General features: G+C 55.1%; 10 protein-coding genes across 10 annotated transcripts; 6 read left to right on the forward strand and 4 right to left on the reverse strand.

Moving 5' to 3' along the window:
• Window positions 1-200: 200 nt before the first annotated feature.
• LTR77_009340 (uncharacterized protein) lies at window positions 201-2,627 on the forward strand (the record flags this gene model as incomplete). The annotated part of the gene is made up of 4 exons (XM_064806568.1): window positions 201-291; window positions 342-889; window positions 989-1,575; window positions 1,634-2,627. The coding sequence occupies 4 exons, from the start codon at window positions 201-203 to the stop codon at window positions 2,625-2,627; spliced, it is 2,220 nt and encodes a 739-aa protein (XP_064655385.1).
• Window positions 2,628-2,980: 353 nt separating this feature from the next.
• On the reverse strand, window positions 2,981-7,625 carry LTR77_009341 (uncharacterized protein; the record flags this gene model as incomplete). Its single annotated transcript, XM_064806569.1, has 2 exons — window positions 2,981-7,497; window positions 7,553-7,625. The coding sequence occupies 2 exons, from the start codon at window positions 7,623-7,625 to the stop codon at window positions 2,981-2,983; spliced, it is 4,590 nt and encodes a 1,529-aa protein (XP_064655386.1).
• Window positions 7,626-8,678: 1,053 nt separating this feature from the next.
• Window positions 8,679-10,189, forward strand: NUF2 (kinetochore-associated Ndc80 complex subunit nuf2; the record flags this gene model as incomplete). The annotated part of the gene is made up of 3 exons (XM_064806570.1): window positions 8,679-8,786; window positions 8,838-10,019; window positions 10,076-10,189. 3 exons carry the CDS (start codon window positions 8,679-8,681, stop codon window positions 10,187-10,189), a joined length of 1,404 nt encoding a protein of 467 aa, XP_064655387.1.
• A 1,695-nt stretch (window positions 10,190-11,884) lies between these two features.
• On the reverse strand, window positions 11,885-12,925 carry LTR77_009343 (uncharacterized protein; the record flags this gene model as incomplete). The annotated part of the gene is made up of 2 exons (XM_064806571.1): window positions 11,885-11,953; window positions 12,251-12,925. The coding sequence occupies 2 exons, from the start codon at window positions 12,923-12,925 to the stop codon at window positions 11,885-11,887; spliced, it is 744 nt and encodes a 247-aa protein (XP_064655388.1).
• Window positions 12,926-13,215: 290 nt separating this feature from the next.
• Window positions 13,216-13,946, forward strand: spf31 (DnaJ subfamily C member 8; the record flags this gene model as incomplete). The annotated part of the gene is made up of 2 exons (XM_064806572.1): window positions 13,216-13,320; window positions 13,368-13,946. 2 exons carry the CDS (start codon window positions 13,216-13,218, stop codon window positions 13,944-13,946), a joined length of 684 nt encoding a protein of 227 aa, XP_064655389.1.
• Window positions 13,947-14,421: 475 nt separating this feature from the next.
• LTR77_009345 (uncharacterized protein) lies at window positions 14,422-15,255 on the forward strand (the record flags this gene model as incomplete). The annotated part of the gene is made up of 2 exons (XM_064806573.1): window positions 14,422-14,798; window positions 14,850-15,255. The coding sequence occupies 2 exons, from the start codon at window positions 14,422-14,424 to the stop codon at window positions 15,253-15,255; spliced, it is 783 nt and encodes a 260-aa protein (XP_064655390.1).
• Window positions 15,256-15,513: 258 nt separating this feature from the next.
• On the forward strand, window positions 15,514-16,259 carry LTR77_009346 (uncharacterized protein; the record flags this gene model as incomplete). Its single annotated transcript, XM_064806574.1, has 2 exons — window positions 15,514-15,827; window positions 15,884-16,259. The coding sequence occupies 2 exons, from the start codon at window positions 15,514-15,516 to the stop codon at window positions 16,257-16,259; spliced, it is 690 nt and encodes a 229-aa protein (XP_064655391.1).
• A 929-nt stretch (window positions 16,260-17,188) lies between these two features.
• GCN3 (translation initiation factor eIF-2B subunit alpha) lies at window positions 17,189-18,247 on the reverse strand (the record flags this gene model as incomplete). Its single annotated transcript, XM_064806575.1, has 1 exon — window positions 17,189-18,247. The coding sequence occupies one exon, from the start codon at window positions 18,245-18,247 to the stop codon at window positions 17,189-17,191; it is 1,059 nt and encodes a 352-aa protein (XP_064655392.1).
• A 501-nt stretch (window positions 18,248-18,748) lies between these two features.
• On the forward strand, window positions 18,749-19,621 carry LTR77_009348 (uncharacterized protein; the record flags this gene model as incomplete). The annotated part of the gene is made up of 2 exons (XM_064806576.1): window positions 18,749-19,456; window positions 19,508-19,621. 2 exons carry the CDS (start codon window positions 18,749-18,751, stop codon window positions 19,619-19,621), a joined length of 822 nt encoding a protein of 273 aa, XP_064655393.1.
• A 260-nt stretch (window positions 19,622-19,881) lies between these two features.
• Window positions 19,882-20,777, reverse strand: LTR77_009349 (uncharacterized protein; the record flags this gene model as incomplete). Its single annotated transcript, XM_064806577.1, has 3 exons — window positions 19,882-20,246; window positions 20,300-20,606; window positions 20,736-20,777. The coding sequence occupies 3 exons, from the start codon at window positions 20,775-20,777 to the stop codon at window positions 19,882-19,884; spliced, it is 714 nt and encodes a 237-aa protein (XP_064655394.1).
• Between the last annotated feature and the right edge of the window lie 247 nt (window positions 20,778-21,024).

Genomic DNA, 21,024 nt, shown 5'->3' on the forward strand with positions numbered 1-21,024 from the left:
CGAGAGGCGGCTTCCAGCTGGGCGTGATCTCGTTGCAGTGATGTCTTCACAGCGTTCGTGGCTTCTTCTCATCTACGCGCTGCAGCCGCATGGCCACGATCGAAAGCAACGACGAATAGTGGCGTGCAACCGAGTGAAAGAATCCAAGACATCTCGAATAGGACGACCAAATCCCAACTCGACACCCCCAAGCCCTCAACATGCTGCGATATCTGCTGTTGGTGCAATTGTCCATGATTGCGGTGGCGTTGCCTCTAAACACGCCACTTCTGCCCAGCTACGACTACATTGGTGAATAATTAAGCGTACAGTCTCGTAGGGCTTTCTGACAAGTTTCACAGTCGTGGGCGGAGGTCCGGCTGGTTTGGTGGTCGCCAACCGCCTGTCCGAGGATCCTAACGTTAACGTGCTTCTCCTCGAAGCCGGACCGGCTGACAGAGGAGAGCCTGCGGTCGAGATCCCGGCGTTCATCGGCAACGACATCGGCGGCATCTACGATTGGAACCTATCGACCGTACCACAGATCTATCTCGATGGCGTCTCAAGGAGCATCCCTCAAGGTCGGGCGTTGGGAGGAGGCACAATATTGAATGGCATGTTGTGGAACAGAGGCGGACAAGGAGACTATCAGAATTGGGTCGACCTTGGAAATCCTGGCTGGAGCTGGGACGATCTATTACCGTACTTTGCGAAGAGTGAGACGTACACACCCGTGTATTCTGAGGAGGTTGGCGAGCGCTTCTCGATACAAGAGTGGCCCGACGTCCATGGTCACGCTGGGCCGGTCAATGTCAGCTTTCCGAAGAACTTCTGGAACTCGAGTGCTGTGCTCTTCGATGCACTGAATGAGGTTGGAGTGCCGACTGCGTACGATCCAAATACTGGTCTCGTGAGTGCCTCTTCCTCATTGAACCTCTTCCTCGTGACCTCACCGTCCCACGAGTTAGTAGGTTGAAGTGGGAGAACGTAGGCTGACTGAGCACATCAGGTAGCAGGGGCAGCGTTCCTGCCGATGGACATTGATCCAATCACCCAGCAGCGCTCTACTGCCCGGCGAGCATACTATAATCCTTACATTGACAGACCAAACCTATGGGTCTCTACAGGGCAGACTGTAACGCAGATTCTTTTCGAAGGACGACCAATGAACGCCATGGCCAGCGAAGTGAGCGTCGGCGACGATTCTGATGGCGATGGTGGCCACCCAGGCATCCCGACTGGCATATTTGGCGGCACGACAACGCTGAACTTCACTCAAGCTATGGACGACGGAGAAGATGAAGTGAAGAAGTGTGGCATAGCGGGAAGAATATGGAGGAAGCTTTGGAAACGCTTCAAGCGCCAGGTGCCCGGCACTGGTTCGCCGAATATGGTCGCAGTTGGGGTGGAATACGCTACTAATGCCGGAGGTCCAAGACAAATTGTGTCGGCAAGCCGCGAGGTCATCGTTGCTGCGGGTGCACTGCACTCACCGCATTTGCTCATGCTCTCCGGAATTGGTCCTGCGGCGGCCTTACAGGAACTCGATATCCCGCTCAACGTGGACATACCAGGCGTTGGCAACAATCTTCAAGAGTATGTCATACGACTCGATTTCTTTCACATGAACGACCAAGCTGACCATTCGAAACAGCCACGGTCAAGTGTGGTGTTGGTATCCATTCTACAACGCTTCGTATATGAACCCAACAATGCTTACGCACAACGAGAGTTTCGTTGCGGCGGCATGGGAGGAGTACTGGACCAATCATACTGGTCCCCTTACAACAGGAGCCATCGACGGAGTGGCCTTCCCAGCACTACCCTACGTCGTGAACGGGTCGGCCGCCATTTCGGACGCAGCAGCAGCTCAGTCACCGGAGCAGTATCTCCTTCCAGGCATCGACGGCTCCATAGTGTCAGGATATGCTTTGCAGCAGCAGATGATGATCAGCGCCCTCGACGACGTGACAAGAGCGGCATACGAGATCATCAATGCGAATGACGGCGTGCTCACCGTAGCAAACATGCGGCCGTTCTCGCGAGGTACAGTCTCGCTCAACTCAGCCAGGCCGTTCGATCCTCCGACCATCGATCCAAGGTACGGCAGCAATCCGATCGACCTGGAAATCCTCCAAGCCGCCATGGATTTTAACCAGCGTTTATTGTACACTCCAAGCATGTCACAGATGAACCCAGCTCAAAGGTTTCCACCCCCGGAGGCCAGCGAAGGACAGATCACCTCGTACATCCACTCGCGATGGCAGACTGAGTACCATCCTGGAGGCACTTGCGCCATGATGCCGTTTGAGCTGGGCGGAGTGGTGAGCCCAGAGCTGCTCGTGTACGGAACAAGAAACTTGCGAGTGGTAGACTCCAGCATCATTCCGATGCTGCCGGCGGCGCACCTCCAGGCTGTCGTCTACGGTACTGCTGAGAAGGCGGCGGATATCATCAAGGTGGCGCAGGATGGGAGCGGATCCTCGCAGACACAGACGAGCTCATCACCTCCTTTAGACGCGTCAGAGACTGGTGCGGGCGTGGACAGCTCGCCAACCCTCTCTCCACCTGTGAGCGTCTACTCCGAGCCGGCGATGAGAACTACTTTTATCACGGTAGTATACACGCAGACAGTGTATGCCTCTTGAGGAAGTAATTTGATGAATCAACACAGCATAAAATGTATGTCCAGGACTTGTATGTACATAGAGCTGTATTGCAAATACTTTTGAGTTGACGTTTCCTCAACGGGCCGAGCAAGACGGAAAAGAGCACAATCATTACACAATCAACATTACATTATACTCAATCTATAGCTACGTTCTCTCAATAACTACCATAACACTCCACACACCGACGCTGTCTCCGTCTGAGCCTAATACCGCGGATCAACGCGCGGCCCCAACCCCACCACCACGACTGCGTGGATGCTGGACTGTAGCGCGATCCAGGCGAACCGCGGCTCAGAAGACGAGCCCCGGCAAAGACGCTCCTGAGATTCTTACAAGAGGAAGAATGCCACAAGCGCGGAAAGCACGAGAGTGGAGAAGCGAGACACGTTGCTGACAGCGCCCGATGAGACTGGCGGCACAACTGTTCCTGCTGGCGGGGAGGCGCCAGGGACCGGCGGCGATGCTGGCTGCGAATTGACTGGAGAGCCTGCGTTTGTTAGCACATGAGTCGTTTCTACGGTGAAGAGAGGCAACTCACTTCCAGCTGGGGGCGCAGGCGCCGCCGGCGAGGATGGCTGGCCGTATTGCTGGCTTGGAGCAGCTGGAGGTGCGCTTTGAACGGGCGGCTGACCTGGAACAGCCGGTGGTGCGCTCTGAACGGGCGGCTGGCCTGGGACTGGTGGAGCACTCTGAGCTGGAGGCTGGCCTGGGACAGCTGGAGGTGCGCTTTGAACTGGTGGCTGACCTGAACCTGGCGGTGCGCTCTTGCCAGGCTGGCTCGGGTAGGCAGTGTCCCCGCTCTCCTTGGGTGGGCTCGAGTATGCCGGGGGGGCACTTCCGGCTGGCGGCTGACCACTCATCGGCGGAACCACTTCGGGGATGGGCTCGGTGTAGTACACAGTGTGGGACTCGTAGATATACGAAGTAGGCGAAGCGTAAGTCGTCGTCATGGTATAGTCCTGCGACTGCGGAGGGTAAGAACCTGGCGGGGGTGCAATTGGCGTGGTCTGCGACTGCGGCGGGTAGGAGCCTGGTGAGGGTGCAATTGGCTTGGTCTGCGATTGATGAGGATAAGTACCCGGCGGCGGCGCAATCGGCTTGGTGGCATTGTTATAAGGCGGCAGAGGGCTCATTGGCACGTAAGTCGGAACAACCGGAGGACGCGTGATAGTGGCCGGGCAGACAGTCGTCGAGACGGGGATGGAGTATGCGCTGGTAGTGCTCTGGTAGACAGTCGTCGAGTAGGCATAGCACGTGGAGGTGGTGTACTCCGGTGGCGCCCACTCAGTCGTGTGCTCCTCGTAAGTGGTCGGCACTGGTGGTGCATATTCAGTCGTATGCTCTCCGTAGGTGGTAGTCGCTGGTGGTGCATATTCAGTCGTATGCTCCCCGTAGGTTGTAGGCACCGATGGCGCAGTCGTGTGCTCTTCGTAAGTGGTGGGAATGGGTGGCGCGGGCCACTCCCAAGTGTACGATGGTGGCATCGTGTACGTATCACAGGTCGATGTCGGGGTGGTGTAGATCGATGGCGTGGCACGGCACTCGTCGCACTCGTAGTCAGTCACGACTGTCTTGGCCCGATAAGTCTTGGTGATGTACGACTCGGAGCAGAAAGAGCTCTTGCTTGCGGTGATGGTGTGAGTGGTGGACTCGCACCACGTGGAAGTGCTGTAAGTTGGCTCGGTCTGCGTGCAAGTTGGGTGATAAGTCTCGCAAGGAACCACGGTGATGGTGATGGTCGAAGTGTGAGACTCGGTCATGCACGAAGATGGCGGCGACGGGTGAGGGTAGTCAGTTGGGCGCCAAACAAGTGGTGTCGACCTCCAGATGGGAGAAGTGCAAGGCGTGGGCTCCGGTGACGCTCCCGTGGGATGAGGGTACGGGTGAGGGTTCCATGGGTGCGAGGAATAGCCTCCAGTGGGCATTGGGTAATGCGAGTAGGAGCTGCTGGAGCCAGGAGACGGTCCATAGCTGGATGCGGATTGCGAAGAGTATCCGCCGGTGGGCATTGGGTAGTGCGAATAAGACTCGCTGGACCCAGGATACGGTCCATAGCTAGATGCAGACTGCGAAGAGTATCCTCCGGTAGGAATCGGGTAGTAGGAGTAAGACTCGCTGGATTCAGGACATGGTGTAGAGTACGAAGAGTATCCACCGGTAGGCATTGGGTAATATGAGTAAGATTCGCTGGATCCAGGATATTCGGAGTAGCTGGAATAGCCAGTCGGCATCGCCCATGAGACCGAGGACGACCACGGACCATACGAATACGACCAGGACATCGAATATGAGCTGGACGGGATCGGCCAGATCATAGAAGACGTGTATCCCTCTGCCGAGGATTGAGAGTAAGACCAGATCGAGGATGGTTCATATATCCAAGAGGAAGAGGCTGGCAGGCTTGAAGATGACACTCCGGTGGCATATGGTGCAGAAGATGAAGGCTTCGGGCCAGTTGAGCCAGTTCCGTACACCATGGACGAAGATGGCATGTAACTGGCACTCCACACCATGGAAGACGAACCTTGGATTGGACCGGCGTCGCTGCTGTACATCACGGATGATGAAGAGACGTATGACGGAGCCGAGCCAGTTCCATATGGAAGCGAAGAAGACGCACTCATCGAGCCAGTGGCGTAAGGGATGGAGCTTGACGGGTACCAGTATGACCAGTACGACGAAGACATGCCCGTTGCATATGGGAGAGAAGATGATCCTTGGACTGGGCCGGCATCGCTGCTATACATCACGGAGGATGAAGACACGTATGGCGGAGCGGAGCCAGTTCCGTACGGGAGAGAGGAGGACGCAATCATCGAGCCCGTGGCGTAAGGGATGGAGTACGAAGAGTAAGACGACATGCCTGTTGCAATCGGGCGGGAAGACGATCCGTAGATCGGGCCAGCATCGCTGCTGTACATCATCGAGGATGAAGACACGTATGGCGGGAACGAGCCAGTTCCGAACGGAAGAGAGGAGGACGAGACGATGCCAGTTCCATATGGAATTGAAGAGGACGACATGCCCGTGGCGTAGGGAGCTGAAGAGGACTTAGGACCAGCAGAGGAGCCTGTAGCGTAAGGAGCGGAAGAGGAGTTCCTGCCGGGCATAGATCCAGCGGCGAAAGGTGCAGAGGATGAACTCTGGCCAGGCATGGAGCCGGTACCAAGTGGCATCGAAGAACTGCTCGCGGAGATGGGGCCTGTCGCGAAAGGAGCTGAAGATGAGCTCTGCGCTGTTCCGAGTGGGATAGAATAGTAAAAGCTGCTGGACGGCGCGAAGCCAGTTTCGACACTCGAAAAGTAGTTGCTGCTCGAAGGCATGTAGCCCGAAGCGCTCATGCCGGTGCCCACGCTGGAGAAATAAAAGCTGCTCGATGGTGCAAGGCTGGAGCTGTTGACCGGAACCGGGACACCAGTGCTCATGACCATGGAGGAGGATGGCGTGACGCCGGTGCTCAAAACTATGCTGGAAGTGTAGAACCCGCTGCTTGGGAAGAGCGAGCTGCTGGCCAGCGCGGACGATGATGAGGCAGCCTCCGAGGAAGAGACAGCTGCGCTAGAGGATGATGACTCTGCTCCCGACGAGGATGCCATGATCGAGGAAGACGCCACTTCAGACGAGGACTGACCTGGCGCAGAGGATGAACCTTGCTCAGAGGATGACTGGGCCGGTACCGATGTGAATGACACCGGACCAGAAGACAATGGGCCGGATGCGGATGACGAGGCCGTGGCAGAAGAGACAGGCGGGCCTGACGTTACTGGCATAGAGGAAGACGCCGCCAGCGAGGAAGAGGAAGATGCCGCCTGAGAGGAGCTGGGAGAGGCCGCCTGCGAGGAAGATGCTGCCACAGAGGAAGACGCAGCAGATTGAGAGGATGAGGCTCCTTGAGATGAAGATGTAGCCCCAGACGAAGGCACCGCCTGAGAAGAGCTGGAAGACACCTCAGAGGAGGAAGAGACAGCTTCAGATGAAGAGGCAGCGGGCGTCGAAGAGGAAGCTACCTCAGACGAGGATGCTGCCGTCGACGAGCCAACGCCCTGATGAGAAGATGATGAGTTTGCTGTGGAAGAGGTAGCGCCCTCAGACGAAGACGCCGCAGTAGACGAGCTGGCACCATCAGCGGAGGAAGATGTTGTCGCAGACGAGCCGGCACCCGTAGAAGATGATGTGGCCGAAGCTGAAGAGGTGACGCTCTCCGAAGACGATGCGGCGGTAGACGAAGTGGCACCATCGGTGGAGGAAGATGCCGCCTGGGTGGAGGAACCACCGTTCGCGGGCTGCGAAGAAGTAGCAGCTGCTCCCGACGATAAGGTTGTGCTGCCATCGTTGTTGGGCGCGGAACTAGCGGCCTGCGATGCCGCTGCGTTGGAAGAGGCAGCAGCTTCTCTTGACGAAGCAGCGGCGAGAGAAGACTCCGCCCGGGAGGCAGCCGCGGCTTGGGAGGACACGGTGGACAAGAACGTGGACACGGAAGAGACGGTGGTCACGGACACGGACGAGGAAGCTGCGTCAGAGGAGGAAGAGCTTCCAGCAGCGGCCTGGGTGTTGCTCGTTGCCTGCCTCTTGACATGCGCCTGTGCACTCATTGGCCAGTACCCGATGGTGTGGTCCACGTGTCCGGTCGAGGTCGTCGCCGGAGGCTCGATGTGACCCCTCCAGGAATCATCCGTGTACGTGATGTACTCGGTGTGGGTGACCTCGGAGTCGTGCTCGGGGTGCGTACGGCCCATGATGATCTTCTTCACGATGACAGGCCCACTGGTTTCCAAGACGCTGCCGTCGGCGGCTGTGCTCGTCGCATGGTGGTCCCAGTTGGTCTGCACGACTGTCTTGCGCGGGGCTGTAACATATCAGCGTCGACCATTCACGGTAGAAGCGCAGTGCTGTGTACTCACTGAAGTTGGGGTCGTCTTCAGCGTTTGCAGCTCCGACGACGGCAAGCACTGCCAGCGCCGTGAAGGTCTTCATAGCGAACGAGCGTGTGCGTAAAGATAGAGCGAGCGGTGAGGAGTCAGGAAAGAAAGAGAAACGCGGAAGAGGGAGGAAATAATATAGCACCCGGAAGCTGACGGCTCGATCGTTTGCACCTATCTTACTGGACCTAGCCTGCGGTTCTGTAAAGTGGTTGAGAGGGGAGAGTGTGTGGACTTCCTTGGTAACACCCATTGGAAGCAAGTGGAGTAGGACACCGACTTGGCGGGTGTCCGAAAAGCATCGTGTTTCTGAAGGCGATAAAGAAGGTCTAGTTTCTCAAGAATCCGCCCTGGGTGCATGAGACCATGGCCAGATTTTGACATGCGAGATAGCTTGAATAGCTGACCTATACCAACATTTCGTGCAGCGAGCAATTGCGCGACACATCAAGTGGTATGGCGACATAGCAGAGGTCTACGAACAGCTCGAAGGCCAGGGGTGGGTCTTCAGACATAGTTCTGCGTATCAGCTCGGGCGAGCGTGGTAGTCAAGAGAATAGTAGCTCGTTCTGGCAAACGACACCAAATTGGATGCGTGTCAACGGATTCGTAGTCTTGGTTGTGCGGAGCGAGACCGAAGTTTCTTTATCGAAGATTTTATCTTTGGTAGCAACCAGAGGGGACGATGAGGTGGGCCGACATACAAGAGCGGGGTCATGCTGTTTCTGTAGGTCCTGATTGTTCGACCCGTGGTTCATCGAATGAGGATCCGGCCATTGCTCATCGTCGCCGGACACAGGCTCGAGTCGCGGAAGATGCGGCGTACTCCTTCCTTTTAGGATGGGCGTGTCCGTTGTTTAAAATCCGAGATGGTGGTCCTGGCCAATAATCGATAACGGTGAGGGTGGTGGTGGATGGATGCAGGACTTCACGGAGGTCCGAGCAGATGAGGTCAAAAGTAAGCCTCGGATCTGCCCGCCCACCCCTGTCTTCTCCACATTTCGCGCAACGCCGAGTGTTGATCGGTAAACATTGCTCCAACGACGACCACTCCTACACCACCACCATCTCTAATACAAGTTGTTGTGCGTAATCGCAAGCCTCCAAGATGCCCAGCATGGACTTCAATCCACGCATAAGCATTGCTCGCGGCTCACAACAATCCAGCCAGCAGAAGCGCACCAAAGAGCAAGACGAAGATGCGTTCATGAACCTGGTATGCATGATTCCTACAAACACGCATGGCGCGCACTAACAGTGGGCGTAGTCCGACAGAGAAATCGCCGGCTGCATCTCAGACATTGGCATCGCATTCACAATCGAAGACCTCCGCAACCCGAAAGCCCCCCAAGTCCAGAAGATCTTCGAATGGTTCGCCGAACTGCTCACGAACACTACGCGCGAAGTCGTTGCGCCGGCGATGAAGGCGGCCGCGGAAGATCTGTGCGGCGCTGACGACGCAGAGCGGATCTTCACAGCAGACACGCGCGAGCTGATGGGCTTCTTCGTGACGATGCGGAGGCTACTGCTCGAATGCGGGATACGCGATTTCACATTCTCGGACTTGTACAAGCCGCAACATGGGAGGCTGGTGAAGATCTTCAGCTATATCATCAATTTCATTCGCTTCAGGGAGAGTCAGACGGGGGTCATTGATGAGCACTACAACAGCAGCGAGAACACGAAGAACCAGATCGAGCAGCTGTACCATGAGAACCAGGAGAAGGAGGAGCAATTGGAAGAGATGCAGCAGAATCGGAAGAACGTGGAGCAGGCGATTCGCGACAAGGAGAAGAGAAATGAGGATCTGAAGACGCGGTTGTACGAGCTGAACAAGGCGCAGAAGGTCGTGCATGAGAAGCTGGAGCGCGTCAAGGAGGAGCAGAATCGGCTGAAGGTGGCATTGCAAGACAAGACCACGGCGGTGATGACCACACGGCAAGAAGCCAGCAAGCTACGACCATATACCGAGCAGTCTCCTGCAGTGCTTGAGCAGTCGCTGCAGACGCTCAATTCCAACCTCCACAACGACCGCGCGGAAATCGAGCGTCTCGACAAACGCACGCGCGCTTTGCAGACTTCCTGCGATACCTTTACACCTCTCATCGCCGACATCACCGCTCTCCACAACCTCCTGTGCAACCTGCATGCCGATCTGGGTAAGGAGGACGAAGAAGCGAAGAGCGCAGCGAAGAACCGAGAAGCCCTGGCGGATAAGTCGTACAAAGTGCGAGAAGTAGGTCGTGAGGAGCGGTCTTTGCGAATGCAGCTGGAGCAGTCAAAAGCGAAGACTGAACGGTTACGGCGGGATGCGGAGGGCAAGGCTGCGAACACGAATGCGAAGATGACCGCGTTGAGACAGACGCATGAGGAGTTGACTGCGGAGCGGCAGGATCGGCATCGGGAGGTCGAGAGGCGGAGAATAAGGATCGAGCAGACGGTGAAGAAGGTATGTATCTTTTGCCTTTTCTGGAGAAGTTATGGTCATGCTGACGTCGCTGGCAGATGGATGATCTGAAATACAACATCGAGCGCGAGGTGCAAGAGGCGCGCGAAGAGTACATGAAGATGGAGAGTCACATTCGGCTGTACATGACCGAGATGGAACAGAGCATATGAGCGGGACTTGGATACGTCCCTTTCAAAGGACATTGGGAGCTATGCGGTTGTTGTGATACCCACACGGCGTTTGGAGTGAATACAAATTGGCCAGCACAGTAGCTTTGGCTAAAGATCAGAGTATGATGAGATGAATGCAACCTGTCAGGCAATCGAAACCTTCATCGGCCACCGGCATGTGTTTTTAGATACAGCCCCTCCTCATGTTAACGGTACAGGACGAACGAAAATCTGGTAACCCAGTATTCGATCAAAGTCTGTCCATCCGTCGGACTTTCACGAGCTTGCCAAACATCGATTTAACCTCGAAGTCCGCTCTCTACGCCAGAGATTCTCGATTCACGTACCTAGTTCACAGGCTCTACTTCGGGTTGTCAGACCATTGGAATGGAACACAGTACAATATACATCACGTACCTAATGATCGATCTTCTCGAACGGACAGATCTTGTATGCCAAGGAATCGAGTAAGAAACGCAAACACGTCGATGATGATCATGAGTTCATACCCAAGCCAACGTACATTGAGAAGAACGACCAAGATTACCACGCTCGGCAACAGAGGCGTGGACGCCATCAGACGGTTCTGCGATATTGTCAAGAGCCGATTCGACGCCGCGAAGACCACGCGATCAGGCCTCCTCCGCCTGCCGAACGAACTAATCGACCTCATCTTGGGCTACCTCGACAGTGCTGAAGCAGCATGCTTCTCGCTCGTCAACCGCTCGCTTTGCGCCACCTACGGTCCACTTGTATGGCCGTCAGTCGCTCGTGGAGAGGAGTCCGATGACACCCGCCGAAGATTCTTGCTCCTCCTCGCGCGAGACATTCCGCGATTCTTCCTGTGCCATACCTGTGTACGTTTGCATCTTGTAGCAAAACTCGAAAGGCCCCGGTACGACGATCCAGACGCACCCGTCCGCATGCAGTGGGTGAGCAGGGCGAGGATGGAGGATAGGCCGATCGACTGCTTCACCACGCATTTCAGGACCAAAGTGTATCGACTCACTTTTCAGCACGTCCAAACATTGTAGCAGATGGTCTCCGTTTGTGCGTTCAACAATGGCTCGTGCTTAATGATGGAAGCCCTCCGGAGCTTGAACATTCAGGCGTGTCAGTGTATGCACACACAGCATGTTCTACTGTCCTTTACGGAACTTCACGGAAGCTGCTGAAGTGCAAACTGCAGCACGACGGATGCGAAGAAGGATATCCGACCTGTCATCTTTTGCTGCGATGCGAATTGTGTCTTGTAGAGTTCCGAATCGAGATGCCGCCTTGCGGGCCCAGACAGGCCTTTGTCCTGACCAAGTGGCTGGATTTGGGACGTGGAGAAACGCCATGTGACCCGTCGTGGCGGCCACATCTCTGGCGTCCTTGGCCGCCGGAACCGCAATTCGAGGTTGTCAATCACGAATGCGGCGTTCGTCATGAGGTGGAACTGTATGCTGGCACCAGTGAGAGCAAACTCACATCCATGAATCGCTCGATGCTGCTTGAAGACAAGTTCAGGTCGAGATTGCGACCGTTTCGTCATGAGCAAGAAATGTGGACCACTTTGAGGAAGAATGAATAATAGCTGTTGGAATGGGAGGAGGGAAAAAGCCGTATGACGGTGGTCATTGGTGGACTGTCCAGACGACTCCCAGCCGGAAATCTGTTTGGCGAATGTCAACTCTTCGATTGAGTACGCATTCACGCCTCATAGTTCTTGAGATACCCACTCGGCGTTTGCGGTACGACCTTGATAGTTTCAATGGCAGTCTAGAAGTGACATCGGTTAGTATAGCCACGAGCTTGGTGTGCAAACGAGGAATTATTGTACGTGTGTAGCTGTCAGGTAATCGAACTCTTTTCGTTCCACATGTATTGTTCGGAACAGGTCTGTGAAAGTAGGTTTCTCATCATTGGGGTTGTGCTGGAAAGAAAGGGGCTCTTGGACCTACCGCTTAGCACGGGCCTGACAGTATCGACTGCATGGATGCGTTGGTATCAGTCTTCCGCAGCCTCCCTCATGTCGACAAAGCGACACCACCTTTCAGCAATTCTCCTTGGAGTCACCGTGCGACCGACCCATCCTCGCTCGCCGACGCCGAATGACTTGGTCGTGACATTGAGGATCGACACCGGTTGATCCCACGGAGCCATCTCACTTTGGGGATCAGCAACTGCCGGCATATCTTCCCAGGGAAGGACGCCTTCGGTATGAGAAGAGTCGTCAGCCAAAGGGCACTCGGCCAAGATGAGCTGGCTGTGCGTGCAGTATGCCGCGTCAACGGCCGTGGCGAAAGTACGATTGATGCCTTGAGCCGAATACGCTGACGTTGGTTTGTGAAGCTGAATGGGGTTGAATACTGCCAAAATGCGAGGAGGTGACGGGGTATCGAATCTTTGGCTGCCCGGAGACATGTCCTCTGGTCCCCGGTAGGCGTAGGTCGCCAGGTATGCTCGCAAATGCGCGAGCTCGGGACAGAAGACAAGTCGTACTGTACGAGAAGCAGCGAGTAGGCGGAGCGTTGGCTTTGCCCATCGTTGCTTTCGTGATGCTGCTTGAAAATCTCTACCGTCTGCCTGGGCTGAGGACTCGTCGGCGAGAGAGGTCTGCAGTTCCTTCATGAACGCGTCTTTTGTGCAGCAGGTCACAATAGTTGATGGTGCCGTGTGTTTGTCAAGCACATATTGGATGAAGCCAGGTAGATTGACTCCCTCGAGGACTAAGGGTGAGCGAGATGCCATGCCTGCGGGTGGAGCATCTTCATCGCGCGGCAAGGCTCCGCGGCAGTGATTTGCTGGTGAACGGGTTTCATGCCAAACTCTTCGAAGTTCAGAGTGGTTGCATTGACCTCGATGAATGTTCGCGGCAAATGTTAAGGTATGGTCTTGAGATGTCAAAAACCTGGAAGACATCAGCAAGGTGGACGCGATGGTCTTGGCGCTATTGCACATGACTCGGGTGTCGACCTCGAGACTTGACGTCGAACCTCTTAACAGCACATCCACCAAACCACTTCTTGCATATCTCAACCATGGCGGCACCGGAGAAAAACCTTGATAAGCTACGTGCAGAGCAGGAGAAAGACGACTCCGACATCCTTGCCGATCTGGACAAGGAATCGAAGGAATTCGACAAGGTAGGACTGGTTCGTAGATAGTATAGCACGGTACTAACATACGATAGGACTCTGAAATCGACCGCATCGTCAAGGCTTTCCGCGCCAACGCCTACGATGTCCTGGACCTCACGCCCGGTGTACCCGAAGACGACATCAAGAAGACGTACCGCAAGAAGTCCCTTCTCATCCATCCGGACAAGTCGACCAACCCCAACGCTTCCGATGCATTCGATCGTCTCGCTATCGCCTACCAAACCCTACTGGACGAGAAGAAGCGTGCACATCTCGACGAAGCTATCGGCGATGCACGGATGCTGCTGATCAGAGAGAAGAAGCTCACCATTGACTCGGAGGAAGTCAAGGATCCAGATGTGAAGTTCATGAAGGAGTGGAAAGACAAGACCAAGTGGGTGCTGGCGGACATGGAGGATCGTAGGAAGCGACAGATGAAGGCTCAGATGCAGGAGGAGGGTCGGCAGCAGAGGAAGGACGAGGAAGAGGCCAATGAGAGGAAGCGGAAGCGGGAGGCTGAGGTGAACTGGGAGAAGACGCGGGATCAGCGGATCGACAGCTGGCGGGATTTTAGCAAGAAGAAGGAGGGCGATGGCAAGGCCAAGAAGAAGAAGATGAAGACGCTTGGTTGATGGTTCGCAAAAGCGTGGCAAGGCTACGACAGCAGCAAGTACCGAACGACTGACGAGACTATGAAGCAACGAGATTATGGCAGTGTATCATTAGCGAGGAGTAAGGATCCAGTCAAGGCTGCTGCTAGCGAATGCCGAGACTACCATGACGACCATTGACATGGATGTGAGTGTTACCAATTCGTCCACCTGGCTTCTTCAGTGCCACGAAGGTCTGGTCTAGACGACGCCTGTTGCACCAGTGACATTGCTGATGGCAGTTGTACAGCCTGCCTGCCATCGTGACCACCTGCTGATCGCAGCTCTGTTGCACGATGCGTCCAGCTCGTCGTGCTGATGGCGCAGCTGTGCAACATGGAAGAGCAAACTACCATCTCATCTGGACTATTGTTATGGTGTGTGATTTTGGTCTCATCCTGCCTTAATCCGTTTGTTCTCACTCGGTCTGATCTTCTTGTCGAAACCAACGTCCAGCATGGCCACGACAATGCCGAGCAAGTCTGCTCAAAACGCTCAGAGTCCTAGAGCTCCTAGCATGGTCTCACTCTCGTTGAACGAGCCGGACAAGAGTTCTACGGACCGCGAGGAGACTCCTGATGAAACCCCCAACAACACTCCGCAACCCAACCTTCTAGGCCTACCACGCGAAGTGAGAGACCGCATTTACCACTTTGCGCTCTACGAAGAGAAACCCATCAAAGTCCAGAAGTATGGCAAGGAACGCCCAACGCCGCCCCCGGTCTACAGATGCCCCCTACCATCAGAATGGGGATCGCCCTCTCAACTGCCGTTCGTCAACCACCAAATCAGGACAGAGTGTCTTCCGATCTTCTACAGCATCAACACTTTTCAGTGAGTGAGAGCGGTTGCGTCATTGAGACCTATACTGATCTAACCGTCCAGGTGCGTGACCTATCCAGCTGCCGGCGATCTCCTCCGGTATCTGCACAGAGAGGACTATCTCAAAGGAGTGACCAGCTTACGCCTGCTCGACATCAACGGCATGGAACGCTATAACCATGACTTCCGCAGCGACTATCGCGCGAATCACAAGATGTGGTTGCGCAACGCGCATAAGGTCTTGGATGAATTCTCGGACCAGGGGTTGAAGGACACTGCTTTCAAGATGGCCATACGTTTTGAAGCCAATGACTCGACAAACGAGAAGTTGCATGTCGTTAGCAGATATGTCAGTCTGGCGGAGCTGAGGGATTTGGAGTTCGCGGGCCATCATATTCTTGACCGGGTGGTACGCCTCAGGTCGAAGAAGGTTGAGGTGAAGGAGGCAGAGGCGAAAGACAGCGTTTGAAAGGCACTGTCGAAAAGCCGGTGGCAGACTGGATTTCGGAATGCCTGTGAGTTGGTGCTTGGATTCTGTTGTTGCGAGTCATATCGAATGTCATATGCCTGAAATCATCCATGACATCACAGCTTCGCCTTGCTCATCTCTTAGCCTCAAAAACGCTTCCTCACACTCACGTCTGCGACCTAGACCAATACCTGTGCATTGACACGTTTCCTCAAGACCCACCCTCACCTCTGCTCTTGCGAACGTCTCTGCACCGCCATGGCTACCGAGGAACTGCAGCAGACTCCACAGGAGGTGATCCCAGCGACTGAAAGCGAGACCACGTCCACAGGGAGTCGCCTACTGGATCTCCCAGCTGAGCTGCGCGCACAAATTTTCAGCTTGGTCATGGCCGAAAAAGGGTGGATCGGTGTGCGCTATGTTGATATGTCGAGATTGCGCTTCATCAAATGCAAGGAGCTCAGGCCAATGCGAGACCTACATGCGGACTTCACCTGTGCTGGCCTCGTCCTCGTCAACCACCAAACTCGGAATGAAGCTCTATCTATGTTCTACGCACTCAACGAGTTCACGTAGGCTGATCATCATCACACGACTGGAAGCGATCTTTGACTAATTCGAGAGACAGATGTACCCATCACGACATCGATTCAATCTTCAACATCCTGGCCTCACGGAAACTCCTCTCAAGGCTGACCCGCTTCTATTTGCACACCTGGATCGCTAGGCCCCCACCACAATTGCCGTTCTTACTTGACAGTACCAACAACGGCGTCGAGGAGCGCGTGCAAGCTACAGCGAACACATTCGCCGCAAGCGGACTGACGGAGGATGTCTTGAGGTTTCCAGTGGATGTGCAGGACCTGCCCGAGTCAGGCGGAGGTACAACTCGCATCTCGTGGTTGTCACTGGCAGAGATGTCGCACTACGAGCCGACAGACGATGGGTGGGACCGATGTTTCAGGAGAAAGAAGGCGCATGTCGAGAATGCTAAGCAAGAGTAGAAAGGGGTCAGCTGGATGCTTCAAATGGTGCTGGAGCGTTATCGGGACGAATGTCTCGAGTTAGCGACCACGATATCTGCTGCTCTACACACGCAACTAGGTCACTCAAGGCCCACTTGGCGGAGGCGCAGGAAATTACGGACGGCGTGAGCAGGCGAAGACATCATGAGTGGCGTGCACGAGATCGGGTGTGAGGACGAGGGCTGCGACAGTGAGGATAACGAGCAACGGGTATGGGCCGAAGAAAATTTCTCAGGGCGCATGTGAGAGCAAGGACGACGACGAGACAGTTGTTGAGAACATAAACTAGGTTGAGCCATTTCTCCATGAGCGACAACGTTGTCTTTCCATTCGCAAGTACCACTATCAGTCCCTTCAGTTCTACATGCTCAGGGCTGAATTTAATGAATTTAACAACGTCGTGCCGAACCGAAACCGAACCCATGAACCTCGTAGCAGTCTCCGTTCTTCCCGAAACAGTATTTTGCGCCGCAGCAAGCAAGCAAGCAAGCAAGCAAGCAAGCGGGACATTGGACTGCTCTGAGACATGGCGAACAAGCTCTGTGGTGCCCACTTCGAGGACCGTTAGACAGGTATCGCTGCTTCTTCATACACAACATGAAAGCGAACATCAAGGCGTGATGCTGAAATTGGGCGGCGGCCGTGTGGGCTTCCCGGGAAGATCGCAGAGACGACGAGGTAGGCGCTGGTAGACTTGCTTGCACCACATGCACCTCACGATGGTATACGTCTTGTTGGACGGACTGACGCTGCAAATTCATTTGCAAGGTAAGCCGCAGGCATGGTGGTGTCGCCCAAGCTGCCAAAGGACTGGGACAAGCAGGAGGCGATGGAGTCTGCCGAATGAGGCTGGTATGGAAGCGGTTTTGGAGCCCGTATTGGCAGATGCCGTTTGAGACAATCATACCTCAGAACCATATCTTGATGAGCTCCTCACTCACCGCAGAAGGGAGCAATACCCCAGACTCCGTGATAATGCCCGATATCAGATGCGGAGGCGTGTAATCGACAGCCTCGTGCGGCGCGCTGATAGCACCCTTCGTCCCACTTCTCTCCGTCCCTTCCACGTCCGCGACGCCCTCGTCGTCCCCTCCACGCACATCAGCAGCACCGTCGTCCTTGACCGAACCCTTCGACGTCTTGAAGTCCACTACATCTTGCTCAATCCCTAGGTCATGTTGGTTGATCGGATACAGCCGGACAAACTTGTGGCTCTCGCTGACCACGTAGAAAGGCCTCCCAGCCGCTTTCGCCAGCATGCCGATCTGGTACGTCCCCATTCTGCTGACGATGCCGCCGTTCTCCACCACACCCTCTGCGCCCACGAAGCACTGCGTGACCTGGTCGATACAGTATGCCACAGCTGTCGATGGGATAGTAGCCACAGGGATGTCCCGCTCCCGCAAAGCAGCAATGTTCGCCGTGCTCTCGTCCTCCTCCGCCGTTTTGTTCGGTGAGATCACGTAGATGACTTTGAACCGTATGCTTCCGCGATTGTTACTCGATTCCGCAGCGCTTCTTAGCAACGACCCCACTACTCTTGACCCTCCATTCGTGAGCACCACGTCTCCGTCACGAATGAAGTGCCGACCGAAGCCCGCAATAGTCTCCCTGGCCGCCTTCGCTCGCTCGACAAACAGCTTCCCATTCTGTACAAGGTGCGTCCGTATCTGGTCGAAGTCTCCTCTGTCGCTGGGTCGTTGGAGGTTCGATATGAGGTACTGCTGAAACAGGTCCGTGCCGGCCGAGAGGGAGATGGAGTTCGGTATCCTTTGTTTCAGTTGCGCTGTGAGCTTCTGTACCAGATCGAGGGTCTCGGAGACGGTACTAGCGGGTGTGTTGGCGAGTCCTTCGATCAATGCCTCAATGGCAGCTACGGGCATGGTGAGTTCTTCATCTTCGGCGAGGAGGCGGCGGTAGGTTTGGACGATGTTGAAGTCGCTGGGTGTTCCTGAGGATCTTGCCATTGTGTTTGGCGATTGGGAGGGTTGTTACATTGTTCCGTGGTCAACTCGAGGTCGAGTCATTCTTCACATGCTGTCCAACAGTGTACATTGCCGAACTGTTTCTCCGGCGCCGATAAATTCTCTCGGACGAGTCCGCGGACTTCTTCTGCTGACATTCGATTCGGACTCGTAATCTGGGAGCGACAGCAGCTGAACATTGGTCTTGCAGGGTGGGTCCTCTGAATGATCAAACGGCACCTGCAAGGTGAATTGCTCTCCGGCTTGTGGACCGCCAGCACTCGACAGACTGATCGCGATTGTGCGGTCCCGTATCGGCCGGGAGGTAGTATGCCCCGACAACACCGTTCCTAAGTCCATTACGATGCGGTACATATAACAAGCACTTCCCTCTTCTCTCCAGCCTCAAGACTTCATTTCGTACTCTATCGAAAGCAAGAACGTTCAACCCATCAATCAAGTCTTTCTTCCCACAACCCTATACCTTACATCAGAGACAACACCATGGCCGTCAACAACCGCATCGTCTTCATCACGGGAGCCAATACTGGCCTTGGTTATGAAGCCGTCAAAGCGCTCTACACTTCTTCAAACACCTACACCATCCTCCTCGGCACCCGAGGCCTCTCAAAGGGCGAGGCAGCAATCGCCACCCTCAAGCAACAGAACTCCTCCAGCCAAAGCACCATCACCCCAATCCAGATCGACGTCGAATCCGACTCCTCTATCGAAGCAGCCTTCTCCACCATCTCCAAAGACCACGGCCGCGTCGACACCTTGATCAACAACGCAGGCGCCGGCTTCGACCGCTCCATCCAGACCGGCGAGCTATCCATCCGCGACGCCTGGCAGAAATCCTGGAACGTGAATGTAGCCGGCACCCAAGTCCTGACCACCACTTTCATCCCTCTCCTCCTCAAGTCTAGCAGCCCACAGCTCATGTTCGTCACCAGTGGCACGTCTGCGTTGAGCGAGTCGGGGAGAATGGATTATCCGCCGCTGGCGAGAATTAATGCTAGCCCTGCTGCCGGCTGGCCGAAGCAGGAACAGATGAATCCGATCACCTGCTACCGCAGCACCAAGACGGGCTTGAATATGCTGATGCGTGAGTGGACGAAGATTTTGAAGGAGGATGGGGTTAAGGTCTGGGCTATCAGTCCTGGATTTCTGGCAACGGGATTGGGAGGAGTTGGGCAGGAGCAGCTCAAGAAAGTGAGGCTTCGAACATGAATTGCAACGACTTGAAAGCTGACGCGTGTGCAGATGGGAGCAAGGGACCCGTCTGAAGGGGGCCAGTTCATAAAAGATGTGGTGGAGGGCAAGAGAGATGAAGACGAAGGCAAGGTGATTCGGGCGACCATGATTCAGCCGTATTAGGACCAGAACGGTGCATGCGGTTTTTAGAGTATTTGAAAATTGGGCCAATGCGTGCAAAGTGGTAATGGGGTACGTAGCTTCTTATGTAGCAGCATGCAAGAAACCTCTTCCCACCGCTCGACTGTAGCAGCATTAGTATCCGCGCGTCCACCTCATTTTCAGCAGGTTTGAGGCGTTGAATTCTCACGCCTCGGTTCCGTGCGTGCTGAGAATGATGTGTACCTCCGCCATCCGCCAAGGACTAACAGCATCATATCCCTCTACTGCCTCTGGTACGTGACCTTGACAGCCTTGCCCTGCAACTCCAGACCCGCAGACTTCTCCTTCGCCGCAACAGCAGCCCCTTCATCCTCATACTCCACGAACGCAATCGTCGGCCGAAACGGCACCATACGCGCCTCCTTGAACCCAGGGAACTGGCTGAAGTGCTGGGCGATACTATCCTTCCCAAAGTCTTCAGGCAGATTCTGCAAGAACAGGATCTTGTTCGGCGGTAGGTAGTCGTCGGGCAACTGGCCAGGGGCGGCTTTGGCTGACTTGGCGGGACGTTCGGCGAGGTTCTCGGGGGCGGAGCGTTTGGCGGCGTTTTGCTTCTTGTCTGCTTCTTCGAGGGCTTGTTTGCGCTCTGTTTGAGGCGTCAGTATATGAGTCTGGCGCCCTTTTGTAGGTAGAACACACCCTTCTCCGCCAATCGCTTCTTCTTGTGCTCTTCCAGCCCCGTCTCTCCATCCTCTCTCAACACTGTTGCATCCGACCTGGTCTTGGCGAAAGCCAACGTCATGGGCTCGCCGAACAAGTCGAAACCCTGCAGCTCGTCGATCGCAGTCTCCGCTTGTTCACGCGATGCCATCACCACAAAGGCCTGACCGCGCGCCTTGATGTTCTTCTTCGCGATGACATCCACGACATCCCCGACTGCTTCGAAGACCTCTTTGATTCCATCGATGAGGGCGGGGATCTTGATCTTCTCGTCGATGCCTTTGATCTATATCTATGCTATCAGTATGGCGCTCACGTCAGTTGGTTGTGGCACTCATCAGCGTACGTAGATGCTGTGTCCATAGTTAGCATTCACATGGCGGCCTTACGCTTGTTCGTACGGAGTGCAATGTACGAACGTTGCGTTTGGCGGCTCGTCGCCGTCGGAGGACGACATCTTGCCGCCTCAAGATGATGTCTTGATGTGTGTCTGCTTAATATCGTGGTGTGCTATGTACTTCAAGCTTGTGGAAGACCAAAGGTGGTGAAGTCGCAAAGATCTATCCTTAGAAACTCAGATGAGACTAAGGCTCCGCTGGCGGCGGGAGCTGCCTTGAAAGAAAGCTTGAATCTGCTGATCAGCGGTGTTCGAAGACCGGACCTTGACCTCGACTGCTTGACGAACAGCTACGATTGAACCAATT

The sequence above is a fragment of the Saxophila tyrrhenica genome (genome assembly GCF_035928015.1).
Source record: "Saxophila tyrrhenica strain CCFEE 5935 chromosome Unknown scaffold_17, whole genome shotgun sequence".
NCBI classification, from domain to species: Eukaryota; Fungi; Ascomycota; class Dothideomycetes; order Mycosphaerellales; family Extremaceae; genus Saxophila; species Saxophila tyrrhenica.